This window comes from Ursus arctos, unplaced genomic scaffold (genome assembly GCF_023065955.2).
Source record: "Ursus arctos isolate Adak ecotype North America unplaced genomic scaffold, UrsArc2.0 scaffold_20, whole genome shotgun sequence".
NCBI lineage: Eukaryota > Metazoa > Chordata > Mammalia > Carnivora > Ursidae > Ursus > Ursus arctos.
In genome coordinates, this window is record NW_026622875.1 from 52,735,241 (window position 1) to 52,756,456 (window position 21,216).

General features: G+C 38.6%; 1 protein-coding gene across 46 annotated transcripts in view; it reads right to left on the reverse strand.

Annotated features, from left to right (window-relative positions):
• Positions 1-21,216, reverse strand: part of ARPP21 (cAMP regulated phosphoprotein 21) — a 151,737-nt gene that overhangs the window by 95,250 nt on the left and 35,271 nt on the right. For 38 of the 46 annotated variants that reach the window (XM_048216183.2, XM_048216182.2, XM_044383262.3 and 35 more), the window contains exons 2-9: positions 15,413-15,586; positions 13,479-13,645; positions 12,400-12,441; positions 11,548-11,637; positions 7,425-7,569; positions 5,915-5,993; positions 5,191-5,250; positions 4,325-4,465 (exon numbers count right to left, since the gene is read on the reverse strand). In XM_048216183.2, the coding sequence (XP_048072140.1) occupies positions 4,325-4,465; positions 5,191-5,250; positions 5,915-5,993; positions 7,425-7,569; positions 11,548-11,637; positions 12,400-12,441; positions 13,479-13,607 (686 nt within the window). In that variant the 5' untranslated portion in view covers positions 13,608-13,645; positions 15,413-15,586. Of the gene's footprint in view, positions 1-4,324; positions 4,466-5,190; positions 5,251-5,914; positions 5,994-7,424; positions 7,570-11,547; positions 11,640-12,399; positions 12,442-13,478; positions 13,646-15,412; positions 15,587-15,680; positions 15,755-17,038; positions 17,318-21,216 lie in introns of those variants that run through there. The other 8 variants (XM_048216192.2, XM_048216188.2, XM_048216171.2 and 5 more) reach the window with 5 other exon arrangements.

Here is a 21,216-nt window from a genome sequence, read left to right on the forward strand (position 1 = left end):
GCTGAATCGATATCATCCCCCTACCAAATGCTGCAGTAGTGATAAACACAGAGAATGTAGCAAGAACTGTCAAATTGTGGGAAGTATGCACTGTTTACTGATACCAGAGTTCGTATTTGAAAATATCTCCCCTCCCCCCTGGGCCCATTCACTGTTTCTTATCAGACAGCAAAAGACGTCAAAGAGGTGGAATTCCTGACCAATCCAGGGAATCTTGTTGAGGATTTTGCGCAAGATGTTCTGGGTGTTTTTGCTCTAAGAGAGTTAGATTATTTAAGAAAATCGTTCTTGGCATTTAACAAACTGACTTGGATCCCAGCCATGCTAATCATTGCTTCTCTGTAATCCCAAAATTGAACTTGAGTGTGTGCCTCATTTTCTGCTTCTGTAAAATAAGGCTCTAATTACTTAGGTTGTAAATATGTTTTCAGGATTAAATGAAATAATATACATGAAATAAGAGGTAACGTATCCAGTGCAATGAATAATAAGTAGGTAATGCTCTTGTATCACTTAAGCAACTGACAAGTCTGTCCTTAGACAAACTTTTTTCATCATGAAGGACAGATATATTTTATCTCAGGAGATCAGAGAAGATCCTGGAGGAAAGTAAAGTACAGACACCCACAAATACAATTCTCACAGGGTATTGTCATGAGTAAATGTTTTGAACCTCATGTGAAACTATTCTCTCTCTGGGCAAAACTTAATATCCTCAAGTCACACTGTATAATTACTTGAACTGTTCATAATCTAGAGAAGCAAGGATTCTGGGTAATAAATTCCAGCCATTTTGTTGCTGGTAGGCATCCACCTCAGAGGACCAGTGTCATTGAAGAAGAAAAATTAAAAGTTATATTAAAACGTGCTTTCTCTCTGTCAGCCTTTTAGTTAATTTTGTGTCCTCCATCTGCATTTTCCTGCATTTCTCTCAAGCTCTGGTGCCATTTAAAATACGCATCTTCATGTGTTGGCACTAAAGTAGTATCAAACTCTACCCCCTGCAAGGCATTCCCAAAACACAAAACCTACAAGGAGTCATCTGAGGAATTTCCACCTCCACCTCCCTCCCCCACATAAGTGGAAATATTTCCATCCAATAATATTCTCTTATAATACATCTATTACTCTGATCCCCATGACCATCATATTCCATTTGCCCTGACAGCACAACTCTTGAAATTTCCAAAGAACCAAAGATAATCAAGACACCCAAGACTTAAACAAAATGTTCTGAACAGAATGTTCCATTTCAAACTTCAAATCCAAAAGGACATGGTCACAAACTTCTGGAATACTTTTAAACACACAACCTTCTACAGAACAACAATTCTCCTTTGCTAAAGCTGCCGACAGTGATTCAGGTTCTGAGAGTTTGACTTACTGCTATTTGAAAAAAATGATTATTTAATTCATCCCCTTCTCTTGTCCTGAAAGATATCAGCACCTCCTTGCCCCCATCCCCAAACAACAGCCACTCAAATAGAGGATGATAGGAAAGGGGGCTGGAATAGAACAGCACGACTTGACAGCTCTGGGTTGAACATTAGTAAGCTCAACTCTTCAGGAAATACCTTAAAAGTCCATGACCTACAGTCATTTGTCTTTTTTGTTTAGGCATGGCCTGATACACGGAAAGGGTCTAGAGTGTGTGTGTAAGAGCAGGCACAAGGAAGAGACGGAGCCAGTCCGGGCCCTTCCATCATAGCAACTACACGTGAAGTGTTCTCTGAACGTGCCCTCTTTTGCTCTTCCGGAAGGCATAAACAAGAGGTGTCTATTTAAAATTGGCCATTTCAAAAAAAAAAAAAAAAAAAAGCTAGTGTTCTCTTGCACTTGAAGAAGTCTAGTAAAATGATAATATGATACCGATTAGCCAGAAAATGGAAGTTTTAAGGGACAGATTATATCCTCCAGCAGTATTTGGAAACTTACAAGAATCATACAAGTTCAGACAAGAGCTGCTCAATAGAACTTTCTGAAATAATGGCAATATTCTATGAATGTTCTGTCTCATACGAGCACTTGAAATGTGGCTAACCTGACCAATGAACTGAATTTTGAAGCTTAAATCTTATTTAAATTTAATTAATTTAAATCAAAATGTAAATAGCTCTACGTAGCTAGTGGCTACCATTTTGGACATTGCAAGTTTAGAACCACCACTCAAGGGGTGCCTGGGTGGCTCAGTCATTAAGCATCTGCCTTCAGCTCAGGGCGTGATCCCGGCGTTATGGGATCGAGCCCCACATCAGGCTCCTCCACTGGGAGCCTGCTTCTTCCTCTCCCACTCCCCCTGCTTGTGTTCCCTCTTTCACTCACTGTCTCTATTACTGTCAAATAAATAAATAAAATCTTTAAAAAAAAAAAAAGAAAAAGAACTATCACTCAAAGTTTACTGAGAGTCTTTACACGGTGCTTAATTTTCTCAAAAACCACTCTACCTAGAAACAGGTCTCCAAACATGTGCGCTAATATTGTGACCATGCAGTTGCAAAATCAACGTGAATTAACAATCAATGCACTATCTCTACTAGTTGAACCTGTATCAACCAACATATTTGATCTATGGGCTTTTCCATGTCTGTTATGGCCTAAAGAGAAAAAGAGGAAAAGAACAAATGAAAAGGAAAATTGTCATTGCTGGCCTATTTTGCAATCAGTGTGTCCCTGCACTTACGGTATCTGAGGGTCATAAAGAGAAACCAGAATGGAGAATGAAAACCAACAACAGCAACAATGAGGAATGCTTGATGGAGAGGGGACATATAAAGGATTAAAGGACAGTGACCTTTCATTCCAGCGACAGTTGAAAATACGAGGTGCATGTCCCAGCAATCTGATAAAGTGGAAAAGCTGATAAATTTTAAAATGTATTTTGCCAGTACAGTAGAATGCAACGTAGGACCCAATAATTCTGAAGCTTTGAGAGCCCTTAAATATCATCCACTTCAAACTCCTCTGCAGATAAATAAGTAATTGGAAGCCCAGAGAAGCAAAGAGCTCGGTGTCCCTGAGATAATAGTCCAGCTCCATCCCAGATTTCTGTTTGTGTTCTCTCCACTATGACCTTCACTCTCGTTCTGCTGAACACAGACTGAGCCTTGAGTAGAGAAAGAGCCTCATCTCTAGCCATACTTGTCCAGACTCTGGTGAGCAGAAAACAGAGTGTTCGATTGTTTTTAATTTATTATTTTTTTAGAGATTTTTTAAATTTATTCATTGGAGAGAGAGAGACAGCACCAACAGGGCAGGAGGCAGAGGGAGAAGCAGACTCCCCGCTGAGCAGGGAGCCCGACCTAGGCTCAATCCCAGGACACTGGGATCATGACCTGAGCCAAAGGCAGACACTTAACTGACTGAGACACCCAGGTGCCCCCAAAAATAGAGTGTTTGAAACACGCTGCTCTGCTTGACACCAACGCTACCTTCACTAGCACAGCATTCCTAAAAACCATGTAATTTACACAAGTTACCAAGCACACTGTGAAAAAAGAAATTACAATGCACAAATGTTTTACGAGAATGCTTTGCATGGGGACAGTTTTTCAGCTTAACATGTATTTGCTATAGAAGTGGCTTGCTCTGTGCTCAAACCATACATGACTTTAAGAGAGCCAGGTCCAAATTTCCAAAGCACATGACTACTCATCCTATGCTTTTGGTGACTCAACAGGGACCATGAAAAGATATTAAGATAGAAGCAAACGATTACTTTAAGGAGAAAAACCAAATAAAACTTAGATATCTAGCTCAAAATTCTCCTTTTACAGGTGGGGAAAAAAAAAAAAAACCCGAGATGGCAGATTTTAACTGACTTGTTTCAAGTCACACAGCTAGTAAGTAAAAGAATTGGGACTTAAGGCGCAGGATTTCCGTCTCTGGGTGCAGAGCACTTCGTTACTCTAGAAACCACAGTAAGACAGAAGTCTACAAACCAGTAAAAGAAAGACAAGGACAATTATCCTGTATATGTCATTGCTGTTTTAAAATGTCTGTTTTTTGAATTTGAATTATACTTTGACATAAAATGTCCCATGCCTTTTTCTGTAATCACACCGAGTACTGGTGGAAGAAAGAAACTTACGTTTCGTGAACTATGTAAAAGATCTGGGAATAAACCCCCTTTACTGCTTAGATTTCATAAACTTTCCCGGTCCTCAGATAATCTCCTACAGAAAAATGCCACACGCTGCTGATAAGTGCAAGAGATAAATAACACTGCACATTTTAAATGTCATGTACTTTGAATTTTATAACATGCTCTTATAAATGAGTCCATAAGAGAAAAGAAAGTGCTAAATAAATACAGTGATGGGCTTACATTCTTGTGCTGCTGGTCTTGTTGATGATAACAGATTTCCCGGTTTGATCCACATTGTGGTCCAACCCAAAGTAAGCTGCCACCCGATGGACGAGCATCCTCTGATAGGATGACATCTGAGGGAACTTTTTATAATGGTTACTGGAAAGGAACACAAGAAGCAGTGCAATCAGCATTTGTGTTTCTGGCCCGTAGGACATTCTGTAGGTACACACACAAAACCATTCTTTTTTCATCCAAACCACGAAGCTTATTTCGTCTCTGGCATCACTTCATGTCCTCATTTCCAGACAATTTTCCACTTATTATGGATTTATCGATTAAGCTACACTAAGTATCTTTGTTTCACAGTTGCACATTTCTCACAGCAAAGGGAACTTAATGTCTGTTGGAAAGTATTCTATTTTAGTCCATGATACCTTATCAACAGAGCCAGGCTCAGGACAAATCATATGACATAGTATGTGACTGCAGATGCCTATCTGGAGATGTGTCATTACACGGTTTACACTGAAAGCAGCACAATTATGACCAGGCATAACTGACTGCAGCCAGCTGGAGCCCATTAAAAAACTATAATAAAAATGAAAAGGGTTGCTTCTTGTCACAGCTACTCTATGCTAATCAGCGGCCCCCTGTTTATAGCCATTTTGTCAGGAATTTAACAAGCAGGAGCACACATGGTCCAAGCAACAATTCCCATCAATATATAGCTTCTAATCCTAATAGCGTCTCCATTTAACAAATCGGCAAACATATTAAATAATGTTTTATCTATCCTTAAATCTTTCCAGAATGAATCATTAAACCCAAATACCAAACCAAGGCACATCATATAAATTAATCAGCACTGCAATATAACATACTTGTTGTCACCAATGAAATCAATAATTTCCTGCTCCATTTTCAAGAGTATCATCCTGTCCCTGCAAAATAAATGTTAAAATGTAAAGGTCTGAGGCACTTGCCATTCCCAAAAACCTAAAAAGTTCATTTGCATGTCTGAAAAAGATTGGTTAAGTCTATGTGACTATAAACCTTTACCTAACTCTTCTCTAGAATATGCTGTCCTTATGCATATGATTTCATTCTACTGAAGATTATGTCTCATTTCATTTGTAAAGTATTTCGTAATATTGAAACTTCTGCAGTTTTAATGTTAATTAAGACATGTAAGGTGTTAAGCCCATAAGACACATCAAATACATTGTATATTTTAAATTACTAGGAAATTGGAGCGAAGCCAAGCCCAAGTAAATAGTTATAGAACTGCAGTCAAACATAATCAGTTTATTTAACATTGACTCTCATTCTCTCTCTTTTTCCCCTTAATCAGTATCTCTTTGTGACCAGGAACGCAGAACTCGTAAACTATAATTTATTCATTGGGTAACTACCCAGGAATTAAGACTATCTAGAAACAGTAAACATGCAAACCACTAGCAGAAGAGAGGAAATATAAGAGAGAGTTTAAGACATTAGAAAATGTGCCTGCACTTTACAACTCTGTACTTAGAAGTGCTTGGACTCAGGACTTCACAATAGTCTACCTGACTCTTCTAAAAGTAAGAGGTTTATTTAATAATTTACCTGGAATTATTCTTTAATGTGTTAATCAGAAACTCATGTAAGTCTATGCCAGTAGAATCCGTGTATTCTTGGCTGCAATCTGAAACAAACAGCAGGAGGGAATTGTCAGGAATGCTGATGGGGAAGGAGGGTGGAAAAGGTTTCTCTCTTGTTGGGTAAATTTTAGGTGAAGCTATTGGCGTGAAGGTACATGTTTCAAAACTAGCAAATTGGCAGTGTAACACCAGAATGAAAACCAGATTCGCGATGGAGGAACCCAGTAGATCCTGAGAGTGGAAAGATCCAGCTGTCACGGGAGGGGATGTGGGCACAGTCGGGTAGGAGGTTGGTGGGTGAAATGTCACGTGTTCATTCCCTGCTGTCAATCAGCAAGGCCGCGGCCTCCATGTGACAGGTACTACCAACCCACAGAGAGAGCTCTCAAGAGTTCAAGATTCCAGGAAACCCTTTTTCTCTTAAAATGGAGAAGGCAAAAAATGAAAACTCTGTGATAAGGCTGTCTAAATATTCATCAGTACAAAACACAGGAGGGCACTAAACATTCCCAAGTCTTTCAAATCTTTTGATGCTAGCTAAAGCTTACTTTCTAAAGCTAGCTTAGGAACCTGCACTTTACTCCTGTCACATCTTGGGTTTTAGACATTCAGTAGCAGAAATAATCATTATAAGCAGATACATGGCTACAGAGCATAATATAAGCAGTCATCATTCCTCAGCTGATCGGATGCCCTGTTCTTTCTCAGTTATTAAAAAAAAAATGTCTACTGCAAAGTTATTTATTCATGGTATACTTGATTTCAACTTAACTTACTTTTGTTTTAACTTTTGTTTCCTTTTTCTTGTTTTGTTTTTGTACAACTGTATGTATGGCCAACAATTTGAAAAGTCTGGACTATGGGCTTGGGGTTTTAGAAGGAATAGATTTTTTTTTCTTGGAAAAATTTTATTGGAGTAGAAGTGTATATTTTTTAGGTGAGACATGATGTGGCGGTTCTGTGGGTTGTGGAGCCCAAATCTATTTGTGGCAGATACAATGTTAATCACGTAGTCCATTGACACTGATGTATATACGTCTGTGCTTTGGGGACGACATCACTTATCGGCTGTGAATTGCTCGTCTCCTGTCTGTCTTTTAAGATAAACATGGAAGTTAAGATATAAAACTGGGTTTCATTACTGTTCATCAGCCCAAGTTAATTGGGCTAATAAACCTGAATTAAGAGCAGATTTACACTCAGTCATTTGTACAAACTTATCATTGAAAATAGAAGACTCAAATGAAAATCCAAAGAGATAAGTGATCCTAAAATTAACCTTTCTGGATACACAAATAATGACACCATGAACAGAAAGGAAATAGAGTTCACATCTTTTACACACACACACACATACACATATAAAGTATATGCAGAGTTTGGTGGCAGGTGAATATGTGTGTAAATCTAGGATGTACTCTGTGACTATTTATCTGTCCAAATTCAGTAAGTTAAGGAAACATGTTCACATTCACCTTTTGATAACATTCTGATCTTGGGTTTTTCAGAGGTTTTATCTTTGTTTTTATCCTTTTCTTTTTCTCTTTCTGAGTCATCTTTCCTAGATTTATCATCCTCTTGCAGGCTGGGAAAACTGGAAAGCTGTAAATGAATTGATTCCTGTTGGGGAAAAAATATAATAATTTAGGGCCAGATTTAAGAATCTCTGTCTGGTTTCCATTTTGCATAGAGGTTATTAAGTACAGGAAAATGAAAGCCAGGAGCAGATTTTTTTTTCTTAAATGGTAAAAAAATTAAACCTGTCAGAAAAATAATTGCCCTTTAAGGTGAATTAAACTTCAGAAGTCAATGGGAGGTCATGAGAAACATCTAGTACTAAAACTTGGTCTCATGAATATTAACATTAAGCAAGTTACTTTCCCCTAGATCATACCTCTTATTTTCTCTACAGGTTTATTTTTAAACACTTAGGAAGCATTTCCTTATCAGTAAGCTTGCGTCACAGCCATTGCCATGTCTCAAAAAAAGAAAGGAAAAAAAAAAAAACTTCTGAGATCTTTTCTGTAATTCCTTATAAGGAGAAATCTGCACAAACATAGACAGACAGGTATTACGAATCATAATTACAGATAGAACAGACATAAAGGCCTTAATAGCCAATTTACAATAAAAAGTCTGTTTTAGAACCACATCAACAATGATTTCTGCTATTAAGAAAAACCAAGCTATCTAAATGCAGGAATCTCGGGCATGGATGATTATCACACCTTGTTTACAAACTCCATTAATAAGTCATCATAACGTATGGTTAGAATCAGCATTGCCTTTTAGAAAACAGAACTATATTTCCCATCAATTAAATATAAATATTTAATATTATTTTAATTTTTGTATCAGTCAATTCTTTCCAAAATGCAAAATTCTCTTGACCTGGTGCTTTGGTACGCTATTGACCGTTTACAGTATTGGGACTGGATCCACTTTTATACTTATTTATTTTCCACTAGAAACAGATAGTTCTGTTTTAACTCACATATCAGCCATGTGGTTGATAGTATGTTCACTGTTTTGAAGAAGAATAAGCCAAATCATATTTTTTAAGAAGCTTTATGAATAACCCATGCTATGATCAAAACTATGACAAATTAACCAACATCAAGCCTGCTTCCTCTTATGTAAGAGATCATTTGATGGGAAAGCTTTTTTCTGCTAGTGACATTAAAATTTATGGTGTAAAAAAAAAAATTCCCAATGACTAATAGTGTTTTTCACTAAAAACGAAACTCCTATACGTGTGATGCCTAAAGTGATGACTAAAGCAATGCCTGTACCTCCTCAAATTATGGCCATCCTAGGATTTTTAGTGTTCTTGGTAAACCTGGCTAACCTAACAAGCATAAACAAGGCCGCCAAAACGAAGTTTGCTTTTTAGGAGGGGCTCCACTGTGAACTCCTGGCTGGAATAAAAAGTCACCAGGGATAGAGAGGATGAAATAAAACACGTTCTCATGATCAATATTTATCTTAGCCAGATTGCCTGACATCCACGTGTTTATCCTGGGGATGGACTTACACAAAATAGGTAAAACTGAGTGTAACTTGATTATACGTTCTTTTGCCATGTGATTTGGGACAGAAATGTCTTTAGACTGCAGAGGTTTCGAGCAGATTTTAAGGTTTTGACTTGCTTCTGCTTGCTAAGGAGACAGCTGGAACATTTCTGGTTCAGAGAATATAGTTGGGGGTGGGGAAGAATCTATTTAATAGATGATCGGGAGGAGAAACTGAGGGCACCAGGCCATTGGAGTGGTCTCATTGCTTCTTCAAAACCTCTTGCATCACCTAGCCCCTGTCAGTTTGAATCTACAATCAAAGAGGCTTGGAAGCATAAATACAAGAGCAGAGGCTGAAAGATATCTTCCACCAGAAAAAAAAAAAAAAGTACAAACTCACGCCATGTGTGGACAGATACTATTCTCAGAAAAATACCTATCTTTTCTATACATAAATACACATTACGGTGTTGAAAGAACACACAAAAGTGCTATAGAGTTGGTAAAAAACAATCTGTTATTTTTTAATATTTTTATTGATATGCTCAATAATAAAATACAAGTGTTAATACATTGGTACAGGATAAATTTATATCCAACAACAATAAAAGAATGATTCAAGTCACAGTAATACACTGATAGGTAAATAGTATAACATTAGAAAAGCAAAACTCCTTTAACTGAAGGACAGACTGAACCATCAGCTATGGGTCTGAGATCAAGTAATACAGGTAGCAAGAGTTTTTCCCACACAGGAAAATGAAGGCAGTTTTCAAATACTGTGAATATACAAATATTAAGGAAGCAATACAATCCATGTACTGTATACTTCTGCCAGGGTTCTCTGGGATTCAGTTCCCACATTTTGTAAGTGCCAGGGGTACCTCATGAAAGCATTGCATATAAGCTCAAAGTTCTGCTTCTTTATTCTCTAGCAAGCGCACGCCCACTCGCTAATATGTGTGTCTGGGTATTTTCTATTGGCCGCCTGCTCCCACCACCCCTCAGCCAGCCCAAAGAGAAGTGCACAAGTTCTAATTCTCTCCTACACAGCTAGTCTTGGTCACTGAGCTTGAAACCAGCAGGAGCAAAGCACTGATTACATCTTATTTCTCTGCACCAATTGTATGGAGAAACTAGACTTAGGTCTAGGACGGGCACTATGATACAGATGATCTCTTAAAAAATTTCCTCCTGGTACCTTGTCAAATGGGATGAAAAGCAAATTAAGTCTATAAAGGCTGTCCTCCTCTGCCTGGTATTAGGAGTGGGGGACACCTGGGGCATGACTTCTCCCAGAGTCTGTCATTCTGCAGAGTTAACATATATTGTGTGCAGTACATTATAAGCCATCAATCAACATTTAATAATACAAGCCGTGATAGTCGCATCAGTCCCCCTTTTCAGTCTCCATTAAAAATAGAAGCACAAATAAAATGCTGAAGAAAAGCCACACATTTCTCAGAGCCCAAGTAAAATAAAGCTTGTGTATGAAACATAGTGATGGCTAGAGAAAGATAGCCTGTCCATGCCTTACGACATGAGTGGCACGGTAAGAAAATGAGGCTAAGGGAAAAAAAAAATACTCTTAGGACAAAATCTATAAGGTATTTTATTTTTGGTCCTTTCAAAGAAAGTGCTCTCAATGCTCTCTGTATCCATGAGGAGGATTTAGAGTATTTCAATTAAAGTAAAAAGAGGAAAGCAAACAAGCCCAAACAAAAGTAATGATATCTTAATCAATTTTCTCTCCCCTGGGCTCAGATAAATCATTTTACTTTTGTCTTGACTTCTCTCAGCCTCTGATAAAATAAGGAAAATTTCAGCTGCTAGACTATTTTTATAAAAGCTAATATGATGCCCAAAAGGCAAACAAAAATAAATATGATATGAAGTCCCCATTTTGGTCACAGGAGGGTTTTGTCAGAATTTGAATTTTCAGACCCTAATAGTCTTGCTGTAAGGAGCAAAAATTAGTGAAAGGATCCACAGAGATATATAATAATATTAAATTCATAAAAATTTAATAATATGAAATTCACCATCACCTCAGATTCATTTCTGGACAATTTTTCCAGTATTCAGAAATCTCTACCAAAGCCCATAAAAATATGTCTGCAAAGCTCAATGCACCTTATTCACTATTTCCAAAGTTTCATTAAGAGCCGAGGGTTGTGTTTCTTATAGGCAAGTGCATTTTGGGGAAGTGAGAGGTAAGAATCTCCAATACGGAAGGAGACGGGATACTTAGGACTATATTTGGTTCGTCTTATCAAGAGAGAGCCTTTGAGGAAATGCAGCACTACCGTGCTTACTTTTTAAGTTTTTTTTTTTTAATCTAAATTCTTTTGAATTCCTTTCCATTTGCAGTTTTCAGAGAGTCTGGAAAAAAACAAACGTAATACTCTGTGACAAACTGTTAAGCTAGTTTAGAATGTCTCATAAACAGGGGATGAAGCCAAAAAACTATGTCTTTCTTTGCTTATTTTTTTTCCCCCAAAACACTGTGTAATGCCAGATTTCCACTCATGCACACAAAGACAGATGCCATTCATGCAGTTAATGAAAATGACAGGGGGTATACCTGATCCTGAAGACTTTCACCTCCTGGTCTGGCTGAGGATTCTTCACAGACAGCAAGACTGCGAGTCAGTTTACCTTTTCCTGCTCCTGACTGGGGAGGGGAAAGAAAAGGCAAGGCAAGGAAAATAAAGACAACAAACAAAAAACATTCTCCAGCTGCCAACTTCTCTCCACTGTCCCAGGACATTCCCAAACCAGATTTCTAAAACCGAGCTTCAAATTGGCTGCTCAGTGCTGTCTGTCTACACTGGCTTCAAGATTCAGAGACCTGTGTTGGTGGGGATGCAGGTGGAGGAGAACATGAATAGGTGGATTTAAGGGGCTCTTTTAGCAAATTGTGCCCATCACATCGGAAACCTACAAAGAATGAATTGCTGCCATTTTGTGAAATTATAAGGAGGAAAAGATGACGGAAATTAATTTCTACTAAAACTGAGTTTGGGAGGGATCTGATTGAAAACGTGTTTAAGAAGATGAGGAAAGGGACCTAACCACCAGCACCTGTTTACTTCAAGGGAGAAATCAACTGGCGAGACTAAAACGTCTACCCCAGATTTTATTTAAAATGAAAACACAACAAGCAGCTACTCATTTTGCAAAGCACTGTCAAATCTGCAGTTGTGAAAACAGGATCAGGGACATACATTTGCAGCAGTGTGAACCCTAAATGCTCTAACTGAAAAGCTTACAGAGTGAGAAAGAAAGACAAGAAGTGTCAACAAGACCCCATTAAAAGGGGACAGGGCCAGGAGAGTCAAGATCCACACACGACCAGTTGAATTGGTAACCCCAACATGAAATATGCAATTGACATCCGTGATATCAGGTCAATGTGGAATTTCCAGAACCCTACCTTGGATTTTCTTCTTTCTTGGTTCTGAGCTGCCAGCCGCCTCTGTATGTTAGACAAAGTAAAACAAACAAACAAACAGTAAACCAACAACCAGGAGAGAGGGAGAGAGAGAGGAGAGAGAGAGGAGAGAGAGAGAGAGCGAGAGGAGGTTTCATTGAAGTCCAGAAATCAATAGTAACAATAAGATATTATAACCATTGGGGAGGGCTCCCCTTCCCTCTCTTCCCCAAACTTTTGACCTTTTAACTTTTAGCTCCTTCTCCTTAGAGCAGCTGGGGTGGGGGGGGGGGGCGGTGCGGAGCAGGGAAGCTGACCTTGAAGGCTTTTGGCCATTATGTGGTTATCTGCCTTTGTTCACTGGTATATAAAAAGACTTCAAAGAAAATCAATACAGGCTATTTGCAAGTACAGTTTGTTTTCCCTCTACCAAATCTCTTGCTCTCATAAATCATAGTGTATTTAATCATATCACCTTTTCAATACCATCAATCATCCCCAATTCCCCCAATACCCCTCCCCACCTGCACTTTTCTAGGGTTTTCTCTGTCTCTGACTTCTCATTCTCTCTCTGGCTGTGAATTCTAGGGCTTAGGCTTGTTTGCTAATATAAATTGAAACTTGGCCTGCCCTCAGAGGTCCACAGAGCTCAGGTCTTTGATTTTTCTTAGTCAATCATGAGCTAGGTCTTCAGCTTTCCCTGGAATAGCAAATCCATTTTTAAAACTCAGCTAGCCTAAAACTGCCTCAGGGAGAAAGCCCTCGCAAGCTCCTTGAGGTGGTCTGGAAATCACTCCGGACATGCTGTGCGCAAATTCAGTCATTACACACGATCTCTGGTTTTTTTTTTTTTCATTTCAAAGGGCAATTTAGAGCACCTTTTGGTCAGAAAAAAGTGATTCATAATTAGAAAAGGAGAGGAGTACCTTTATGGATTTCCTATTCATTTACTAGTTAAATTCTTAAACGAAAAAAGAAAAGAAAAGAAAACAAACCTTCCAAGTATTCTGCAATATGAAAGAGAGGAACTGAACTGAGCCCAGTGGTGCGAGCTAGCCAGAGAGAAAGATTGCCAAGCTCACCTGCAGTTCCAGCTTCTCTTCTTCATCCAGACTCTCCGATTTCACAATGCCGTTCTCTGGGGTGGCCGACCCCTGTTCAGTCCCGCCCTCCTCCACTACTGCCTGATTCAGGTCTCCTGGCTCAGACATTCTCCCAGATGCAAATTAAAATAACAAGGTGTAATGCCCTGCGAGGTTAAGAAGTCGAACATAAAGTCAGTGCACAGTGAAGCACTTCCTATTATTCTTGCAGTATTTCATTTCTCCCTTTGTATTCAAATTCAAACGAGCAACTCTGGCATCTCTGCCAGTTTTACAAGAAAGGCGAAGAAGAAAGCAAGATCAAACCCCGTACCCAAGGCAAAAGCACGAGGCAGATTCCGTGGCCCTATCCACACCCCTCTGCACCCATATACACACACACTTGCGAATACACCTTGCCATCGAAACGGATAGACACATCTAAGACAGAGACGCAGAACTCCCACACATCTACCAGTCCCTATACCCCAGTACAAAGGAAAAGAAAAAGAAAAAGGAAAAGAGAGCATTGCTCCAACTCCTGAAGAGATGACCCTCAACTGCTGAGGCAAGAGGTGGTGGTATGGGTGCTCTGCTGCATGTCTAAGATGATTCAAAAATTGTTTGCAAGTTTCAATCCACAGACATGCTTTCCTGGGCATAAGGAATACTGTGTACTCTACAAGTAGGGGCAAAAATCGATTTAAGAGCTAATAATTCAGGATAAATATAAGATCTAAATTTGGCAATAAACCTTTCAGGGCCAACATTTTCAGGCTTCAAACTGACAGCTACATTATTAAAAGCAAGAGTGCTCGCCCGAGCTCCTGGCACTTGCTGGTGCACAGACCCTGTGGAAGGACGTCTCTGGCAGGCAGCTGTAATGAAGCTATAGCCACTGAACCCCGCAACTGCAGACCCACAGTACAGTACTGCATAGACGCTGGAAATGGCTTTTCGAAGTTAAAGCCTCTTATTTTTTTTTTCTCCCTCCCTCCATACAACCCCTGACACTTCCCCTTCTGATGTGCTGTCAAATGAGGTTCATGAATAATTTAGCATTTACTTCCTCCTCAGTTCTTTTTTTTTTTTTTTAAGATGTGAGGGGGAAAAAAGGAGAGAAAGGAAAGAAATACGGAAGGAATGAAGGAAGGAAAAGAAAAAGAGAGAAAAAGAAAGACAGTGTGACCTAGAAAGTCAGTTCTTCCACAGAAATTCCCAAACAATGACTGTCCTCTTCCCAGTCATTACAATGGTAATGATTATTGGACAAATTAGGGATAAGTTTCTTTGGGAGTGTTTCATTACCATTTACTAATTCAGTAACTTGATTTCCAACGGGATATGGGAAGCATGAAAAAAATCTCAACCACAGCGATTTCTGTTGCAAATTTGCTAAGATCTACCATGACAGAACAGATGGTATCTAATGATATCTTTAAAAAACACAGGCTTACTTGGCAAAGGATTATGGGAATGTAAAAGGAAAAGTTTTCTAAAGGTTGGTGGCTTGAGTCTGTGAGTTACTGGTGAGCAATGCTTTTAAGTTTGGGGAGATTTGAGGATACTCCATCCAGTGTATTCAAATAGATTCCTCATATTTCAGTGACACTGGCTGGGTTATGTGTGTAGTTAACAACGGTTCTGTTTCTCCATGGCAAACAGCTTATTTCTCAAGGTATTGGGTAGAAGGAGGAGATGGACTTCTTTTGCCTTAACTCTGTCTTCAAAGCATTTCAGTATAAAAACAGATTGTGACTAGATTTAAAATGGAATGAACAAATTGAGCTCTAATTTTATAAACTATAAGCCAATTGAGTCCCTGCTCTAGATCCTGTCTGTTTTGGTTACACTGAATGACCTCTTCTAACCAAACAGGCACATTTATGTAACAAAATACAGATGAGATGACAGCCGGACAACAAGGCCTTTACCTTTCGCGCAGAATTCCTGCCGTAGGTCTTGGCGACTTACTAGCGGCTTCTGTCGTTCTACACCAGGAAAATCCACACAAGTGATCAGAGACAACTGGAGTCCCATGTCCCCATTAACAGTTCAGAATGCCCATCTCCATGCGATTCCCTTACACAGTTTGACACATCGTCAACCTGAAAAAAGATGAAAAGTCAATAATAATAATTGCAATAGTCATGGTAGGGTGAAGGACCAAATAAATAAGACCAGATTTCTAACACTAATGACCAGCTTCCAGCAAATCACGTTCACGGCTTGATCCAGCCCCACCTGTCTCGGGCTGCCTGCTTCTTCTCTAATGAAGGCTACAGCCCGGCTGTTCAAGTCAGAGCGGCACCCACGCAGGGAGCTAAAATTAACAATTGCATTATGCACCGAAGATTACTCACTTCAATTTTAACCTTTTTTAGTGAAATCTCGCACTTTATATTAAAAAAAATAAAAAAAACAAGCCTGTGTGTTTGCCTCAACGAGAATCCAGATCACCTATGAGCTAAAGTCTTGCCTCCTTTTTTAACCAAAGCCTTTGTTTTAATTCTAGGTTAATATAATATACTTTAATGTTGTTTCTGAGACTCCTTTCTTTAGGAAAGTAATCCTAATGAAGTGTAAAGATTTCGATTTAACGGGCATTATCTATAAAAGTGAAAAAAAAAAAAGAAAAAAGAAAACTTTAGCAACGACATGGCTGAGAGAGCTCTTTCCTCCCTGCTTACAGTTTGGAAAGAATTCCTAATATTCTCATTGGGCAGTGAATACGGTCTCCCCAATCCCCTCCCTTTCCATCAGGATTGCCTCCACCAGCTGGGCATTCTGCTTGACAGCATAGAAAGACTGTCAGAGGGATTCAACAGATTTGCAAACTTTGAGCCCGTTGAAAACAATCCACGCTATAATGTGCACTTTCTTTTTCTCACAACTCCTACAGGAGCAGCAGCAAAGACAGCTTGAATGCAAACACAGAGACGGATTCCTAATAATATTTGCCAAAACCAAGCAGTATCTTTCCCTTCTCCTGCAACTCAGGGGCACACCTGCTAAATCCAACAGCATGCACACCCCTTCCATCACACACCCATCTTTGCAAACACTAAATGCATCTCAGTTATTTTGTCTGAAGTTGAAAAACACTCTCTGCCTCCCCCTTGCTGCCCCCCTCCCAAGTTTAAATGAGCACAGCCGGTTCCTCAACGGATTTTGCTCTGGCTATATTAACGACATATTGGATTACAACACCATTTGTTGTGCAAGGGAGAAACAACTGTTGAAACTGCAATCACTAATACAGTCAATAATTTCTAGCCTTATTCATGTGTTATTAGAATGGCCAATTTGGCTTTGCAATATATTTCTTTGGTTATTAGACATTATATAGCTATGAGAGACAAGCGAACATGCATTAAGGACAAAAATGGATCGCTAATCAACAGTCATTTTAGTTTTTCAATTTTGACCAGTTTCACCATGGCTACTATAACACTAGATATTAAATAGAAGCCAACATGTCTTAAAATTAGGATCTATTTAAGTAACCAGCCCATTATCTAATATGCCTCAGAATAGGTACCAGTGATGGATGGAATTACCACATGCTTTTTGGATTCTGTTTTCCTTTTCCCAAAGAAAATGAAGTTATCAACGATCACCGCAATCTTTTTGTCTTCTTTTCTCTGATCCTCATATTTGTACAGTGGCATTTAATCCAGCAGGTGAATGGCAATGCAGTTTTCAAATCTAAGCCTTAGATGCATTATTCCAGCCCCAGTAGGTGGATGCAAGATATAATTCTTTCCATGAAGAAAAAGGAAGTACAAACTGATATTCACGTAACCAACTCAAAGCGTGAACAGCCTGGATACATGTGTGTGCGTAATTACCAGGACACATTTTGAAATAGCACTGAGCTCTAAAGTCAGCGAGGTATTATTCTTGCATGCCTGAATCATAAAGTCATCATCTACCGAGATAAAAGGGAATATGGGCATATGGGAATGAGCAGAGAGGAACATATGGATCACAAATATTTTTGTAACTGATTAAAATTGTTCTCTTTGCTAAGAAAGCAGTGCCAGGAAATCAACCCTACTCCAGCTTTCTGTACGCCAAACTACCCGACTCTTCCACTGCTATTTAATCTTAATCTGTTCAAATTTTTCCCATTTTCACAAAAAAGCAAAACTATTTCTAACAAATATCCAACATTGGATTAATGGAGATGCTGGCCAACTTTCAATTGTTAGAGTGGAAGGGGTGGAGGGAGCAAAAGGAGACCCTGTACAAAGGCACAAAATAAAAGTCACTGCAATTCTTTCAGTGGAAACGATACTGTAACCATAATTTAAGGGATAGTATTTAGCAAAGGCAGTCAATCGCTTGCAAAACAAGCTATAGGAAATTGATCAACGGTGCTGTCAATTGTTTTCCATGAGGAAAATGAGTAAAATCACTACCACTTCTCATATTTAGGTTGTTTCTTCTCAAGCTTACTGTAGAGTTGAAAATAGTAGCAATTGTGGGATCACGGGGATGAGAAAGCCAGGGAAAGGGGAGCAAGGTGCAACGGCTGGGCTGTCATGTGGAGAAAGCTCAGGATTAGATTCAAATTCCAGGAGTAATTTAGTTCTCAGGGGATATCTAAAATGGGAAATTAAAGTTGAATTCTATTAGCAAGTCGGGCAGGTTACTTTATTAGTCACTTTCCTCATAATCCTTTTACTAAAAATTAACACAGGATGACTAATTTTATCCCAAATCAATATAGGTAATGTATGAGGAAATGATACAATCAACATGCATTTATTTGAACAATTGAGATGTTTCTCCCCTAATGTATAATGTATTGCTCCTTCTTCTTCTTCTTCTTCTTTTTTTTTTTTTTAAGCTGGTCAAAGTTCTGCAAAGTATGCCACTTGCAAATTGTGGGGATATTACTGATTTGTCAATTGGCTGTGTGAGGTTTTTGAAAACTGTGACAACTTAGAAACTAAAGGCACATCTTGTTCTCAAAACAGGTATTCTGTTAATGCTTAAAAATATTCTGAGTATGTAAAATTAAGTTTAAAGAGAAAAAAAAGTAGTTGGAATATGATCGTTTCAAAATGAGATCAACCATGGAATGAACAGAGCGCACAGACCAACATCTTCAGCAAGTTTGAAATTTTCCCGGGGCGGTAAAACATCAATAACAAATTTTCACAGAATTTTAATTTCCAAAGAAAATTTTCTTCTCCAATACAAGAAACGGTCAACCAGTAGCTCTACCCTCTAACTAAACTCTTTGGTCAACCCAATGCACAGGCATTCTGTAAGATTCTTGAGTAACCCGAGCAAATGCCAAAATAACCACACAACTGTTTTGGAGGAAGAACCTAGGGGGATATTTAAGAAAAGGAATTCTCATACTAGGGTTTTAGGGTTGGAAAGATTTTACATGAATATTCTTATTTGAGTTTTAAGAGCTAGGCAGCTTATAAACATGTAGGAGATCATATGTAGAGTATCACTTTTTCTTCTTTAAGCAGTAGTAAACTAGACACGGACATAACTTAGATCAACATGTAGCAGAATCCCAGTAATGGAAATAACTGGTGCCACAACTTTGGACAGAAAAACAGCCCCATAATAATCACAAGTGCCTTTAAAACCAGAGAGGTCTGATCTCAGTAAAAACAGCCAACAGAAAAAAGCCAATGTTTCCATTCTTCGTTCTTTTTTTTTTTTTTAAGATTTTATTTATTCATTCGACAGAAAGAGAGACAGCCAGTGAGAGAGGAAGCACAAGTAGGGGGAGTGGGAGAGGAAGAAGCAGGCTCCTAGCGGAGGAGCCCGAAGTGGGGCTCGATCCCAGAACACCAGGATCACGCCCTGAGCCGAAGGCAGATGCTTAAGGACTGCGCCACCCAGGCACCCCATTCTTCGTTCTTACAACAAGTCTTATGAAACCTCTATTATGTGCAAGGATGTTCCACCTTATGACACGGTATTCAAGTCAACTAATCCAAGGTCAACAAAACACTTTTTTCTAAAAATGCAAAATAAAAGTTGAATGATTCTAATGGATCCATGTGAGAAATGTTAAAGATGGATTGAGTAATTTTATCTTCACCGTCCACTTTGTGATTATTCATGAAGTGGAAAAGAAAGATGACTTTTGCTTTTATAATTCTTAAATATTTTCTCAACATATCTCAAAAGTAGGAAACATAAACTTGTGAAAGGAGTCTATTACATTGGATCCCAGAATAAGTTATTTGAATATCCCCATAGCATGAACTAATTGATGAAAGTAATGGCATGAAATGTGGCTGGGGTTGATAGAAGATCTTACATTTGGGTTCTAAAAAAGCAGGTTACATCACTTGGAATTTTTAGCTTAGACAAGAGAAGACTTAGAAAGGACATCATAGCTATTTTCAAATGCTTAAAGAATATTCAGAGAAAGAGAAATTAGCCTTGGCCTTGCTCCAAAATTTAGAACTAGTGAAAAAGAAAAAAGAAAAAAAGAACCTACCTTTTTAAACAGAGAACTACCATATGATCCAGTACTTGAACTCCTAGATATATATCCGAAAGGATTCAAAGCAGGGACTTGAACAGATATTTGTACACCAGTGTTCATGGCAAAATTATTCATAACGACCAAAAGGTTGAAAACAACCCAAGTGTCTATCAACAGATGAATGGATAAACAGAATGCACTATACACATGCAGTGGGATATTACTCAGCCTTAGGAAGGAATAGAATCCAGATACATGCTACAAGATGGCTGGACTATGAGAATATTATGAGCCAGACATATAACAAATATTGTATGACTCTACTTATATGTGCCTAGAATAGGCCAGCCCATAGAAACAGAGTAGATATTTCCAGGGGTTGGAGGTAAGGAGGAAAGGAGTTGTTATTTAGTTGGTACAGAGGTTTTGTTGCAGATGACGAAAAAGCTATGGGTATAGATGTGGTGATGGTTATACAATACTATGAATGTATTTAATGCCACTGAATTGTACATTTAGGAAAGGCTAAAATGATAAATATCATATCATGTATATTTTATCACAATAAAAAAGAACCTACAAAACCTTTTTCTCCCTGAATATGATATAAATCACAAGTAAACAAATCAATATACATACAAAGAGATCAAAGGCAGAAAATGATAGTCCAAGAGGAGGAACTGTCATTCTACTTTACAAATTTCCTCTGATGTATCAATAACACGTCCATGTATAGACAAGTTCTGTGGATATAACTTGCCCAGACTTGTACTTGACTTATAGATACCCAATAAATGGGACCATCGTCACCCTCATTATCATCTTAGCAGTCTTGTCTTTGGCAAGATAAGCTTTGCTATTCAATTTATTTTATCCAGTATGGACATTCCAGGAATAAAGAGGTTAGGATGTGTTGTACTGAGAACCTTCCACTACACCTCTACCAGAATCAGTGTGTCTGTGGCCAATGCGTTCTCCCCCACGCAAGGTAACAGACACCATTTCTAACTGAAAAAGACAATTCTGGGCATGTTCTTAGTGCAATGCAAACATGGGGCTGTCAATAATCTGGATGAGAGAGTTGGCTGTAATGAAGCAGCTGGTCAGTAGGAGCTTGTCACGTCACTGACTCACCTTTTTTTTTTTTTTTTTTGCATATTTTTTGTTGCCGAAAAGGAGAATTTTCTGACCAAAATCAATGCCACAGACAACAGGGCTAATAGCTCTGCTGCCAAAATTGAAAATAATCCAAGACTCAGAAAAAGC